At 29.6% G+C, this 3,687-nt stretch overlaps 1 protein-coding gene across 1 annotated transcript; it reads right to left on the bottom strand.

Annotated features, from left to right (window-relative positions):
- Window positions 1-728: 728 nt before the first annotated feature.
- LOC112734064 (uncharacterized) lies at window positions 729-2,348 on the bottom strand. The gene is made up of 2 exons (XM_025783250.1): window positions 1,616-2,348; window positions 729-1,546 (listed from the first exon to the last, which is right to left on the bottom strand). Exons 1-2 carry the CDS (start codon window positions 2,346-2,348, stop codon window positions 729-731), a joined length of 1,551 nt encoding a protein of 516 aa, XP_025639035.1.
- Between the last annotated feature and the right edge of the window lie 1,339 nt (window positions 2,349-3,687).

Here is a 3,687-nt window from a genome sequence, read left to right as displayed (position 1 = left end):
TTTGTGCCTCTGGAGCTTGTACTTATTCTTCAAATTATCGACCTTGTTCTTATACTGCTGTCATGTAGGACATTTCGTTAATTATTTATCTTTGATCTTACGATGGGACTAAATTGAAGCAAAATAATTTTTTTTTTAGATTCAAATAGGATACTTTAAACCTGAAGGACCAAAACAGAATTATGCCCAAATGTAGGGGACTAATTTAGTACTTTACCCTAATAGATTTTATCTTTTATTTTTATATTAAATAGTTAAAACATTAGACACCATAAAAAACACCTTATAAATTACAGGTGGAATAAAATGTATGACTAGTAATTGACTTTGTATATAGAAAATATAGTTAAAATTTTACAGATAAATTTATTGTTATAATATTTTAATTACTTAAATATTTTTTAATGAAATGTGAATATCACTAAAATGTTTATCTTTTTTGTTAACAGAAGGATGTAGTGATGGACCCAAAAAATTTATGTTAGGGGGCAAAAATAATACACATTATTATTAAAAAATATATTAATTTAAATTTAAAATTATAAAAATGCACATTAATTATTCAAATAAAAAAATAAAAAATTACATTAGCCGCTAACTTTCTTCGCTTCAAATCTTGAAGGTACTTCTCTTCTTGTTTTCATATTTTGAAAAGGTTGAATAATTGTTTCATTATCAACTTGATTGAATGTCTCTCTTTCTATATATGTAACCAAACAATCATTCAATCACTCATTTCCCATTCGATTACGAAGTCGACTCTTTATGATATTCATAGCAGAAAATGTTCTCTCAACTGATGTCGTTGCCACATGTAGAATCAAAGCTAATTTCAATAGAAGAAACACCAATGGATAAACAACATGCTTTTTTGTTTCAACTAACTTTTGAGATAGTCCACTGATTCCATTTATATTTGAGAATTGATCATCAAGACGCATATCCAATATAAAATTCTCAAGTTGACTATCAAGTGCCAAAAGTTGAGTAGAAGAGAATTCATGTGGATAAAATTCAGCTAAACGAAGCAACTTCTCCTTATCAAATGCAAAAAACGAGTCACTTGGATTCAAACAAGCTATACAAAGAAGTAGTTCGGTATTTACCCCTGTAAAACGATTGTTGAGCTCTTGACGTTGTCTATCAACCACTTGATAAAATAATTCAACTTGAAAATGATGCAAGTTTGAGACCTTTTGGATTTTGCGCCTTGATCTTCCTTGTGTTACAAATATGTCATTCATATTTGGAACAAGAATATTGTAACTATCACAAAATAGTGAAACTTCATTGAGCAAAGAGGACCAACCATCGTCTCTTATACTTTGCAATCGTTGCTTGGACACTTTAACCAATGTCATAGCATTTATAATGTCTTGATCACTTCTTTGTAGAGCTTGAGACAACTCATTAGTAACTCCAAATATACTTTTCATCAAATGTAAATTGAATACAAATTCAAAAGATTGAATATGATTCAATAATTGACATGCTTCAGCTCTTTGTTCAGGATTATTTCCATCTTCCTCAATCACTTCAAGAACTTCTACCACGGAAGAAAAAATAGAAATCAAGCTAAGTATTGTACCATAATGTGAGCCCCATCAAGTATCACCTGCCCTTTTCAATGTTGTTTCTTGATTTAAGACACGCCCACTAGAAACATCTCCGTTTTGTAATGCAACAATTGTCTTTTGCATTTGACTTTCACGAAGCATGTCTTTACGTTTACAAGAAGTTCCAACAATATTGCACAAACAAGCAAGCAAATTAAAAAGTAGTGCAATTTCAACCTGTTTCTTTGCAACAACCACAAGTGCTAATTGAAGTTGGTGAGCAAAACAATGAACATAAAAAGCACAAGCATTTTCTTTCAAGATCAAACTTTTTAAGCTATTAAATTCTCCCTGCATATTACTAGCTCCATCGTAACCTTGCCCACGTATTCTTGCTAAGCTTAAACTATGCTTTGCTAATAAAGATTCCAAAGCTACTTTTATCGACAACGCATTTGTGCTAGAAATATGGACAAGGCCAAGAAATCGCTCCATTACAATCCTTTCTTTATTAACATACCGCAAACAAACAGCCATTTGCTCTTTAACAGAAATGTCTCGAGCTTCATCAACTAAAACAGCAAATAAATCATCTCCAAAATCATCAATAATAACTTTAGTAATTTCACTTGCAGCAGCTCTAACAATATCTTTTTGAATTTTAGGTGCTACTAGTTTAAGGTTTCCACGAGCATTTTTGAAAATACGATCAATCTCTGTATTATGTTGAGCAAAAAAGTCAAGAAGCTCCAAAAAAAGTACCTTGATTGTTTGAATTGTGCGATTCCTCATCACCACGAAAAGTCAATCCTTGTCACAATAAGAACCTAATGCACTCAATTGTTGCTGTTAAGTGAGTTCGGTAATCTTTTTTAGCTTGTTCTAAATGCTTTTGAAAAACAACTTCAATATGTTGCTTTTGCTTCATGAGTGCTTCGCATTTTCTTCGAGCTTGATTATGAGCACTATCATGATTTTCAACATGTGTTTGTAATCGCTCCTTCTTTTTCCAATTTGAAAAGCCCTCTTTTATAAAAGCATCACCACTCGCACCATCAGGTTTCATAAGATAGCAATAGAGACAAAAGACAGCATCTTTTGAAATACTATATTCCAACCAACTGTCAAATTCATCAAACCAATCAGCATTAAATCTATAAAGAGAAGTTCCAAAATATGTTTGTGAAAAATCATGTTCTCTTGGTTGACAAGGACTTTTTTGCAAATAAGCTCGTCTAACTTCATCCCTGTCATTTGGATCATAATTTGAAATTTTGGGTTGTTGTCCAAGATCAGCTACCAGATTTTTCACATTGAATTCTAAGAACTCCTTTTTATTAGAAGAGACTAATGGAGTGACTTCAGATTCTAGTGGTAGCTTTTTTTTGAAATATTTTTTCATTACTATTTCTAAAAATAAAAAATATATATTCTAAATTAGTAAATTGATCAATTCACTTTAAAAATTTATATGCAACATAATTACATATAATAGAATAGAACGAAAGATAAATAAATAAATAATAAGAATCACTAAATTGAGAATAAAATAAAATATATAAATTCATGAAGAGAATAAAAAATAGATTAACACCTAAATTATAATTATTTGAATTAAAATTTGCAATTGAAAATATCAAAAAGAGAAACAATGAAATTGAAAGATACATAGAGTCATAGAGAGCTATATAAAACAAAATAGAGAATTTAAAATTTACCTTTTGATGAAGCGAAGATGACCACTAGATAAAGAATAGAAAAAGAAGATTGAAAATATGAAACTAAGAAAAAGGTTTAAGAGAATAAATGAGTAACAGCTGGGATTTGAGAATAGAAGAAGACTAAATTTAATTAAGTTAACTAATAGTCAAAATAATAGAAAGATAAAATGGATTTGGGACTTTTAATAATTGGGCTTAGTTTATTTGTAGTGGGGTCATTTAAAATTTAAAATGAAGGCATATATATATATATATATATATATATATATATATATATATATATATATATAAATTTTTGTTTAAAATTATGAAATCAGAGTGGGGGCAAGTGCCCCGATCATGATGCTTGGGTTCGTGCCTGGAAGGATGTGATGTGAAAAAAATATTATTTTTGATAGAAATATGAAATG

Source organism: Arachis hypogaea, chromosome 13 (assembly GCF_003086295.3).
Source record: "Arachis hypogaea cultivar Tifrunner chromosome 13, arahy.Tifrunner.gnm2.J5K5, whole genome shotgun sequence".
NCBI classification, from domain to species: Eukaryota; Viridiplantae; Streptophyta; class Magnoliopsida; order Fabales; family Fabaceae; genus Arachis; species Arachis hypogaea.
The sequence above is the reverse complement of the archived record's forward strand: the minus strand, read 5'-3'. Positions and strand labels throughout refer to the sequence as shown.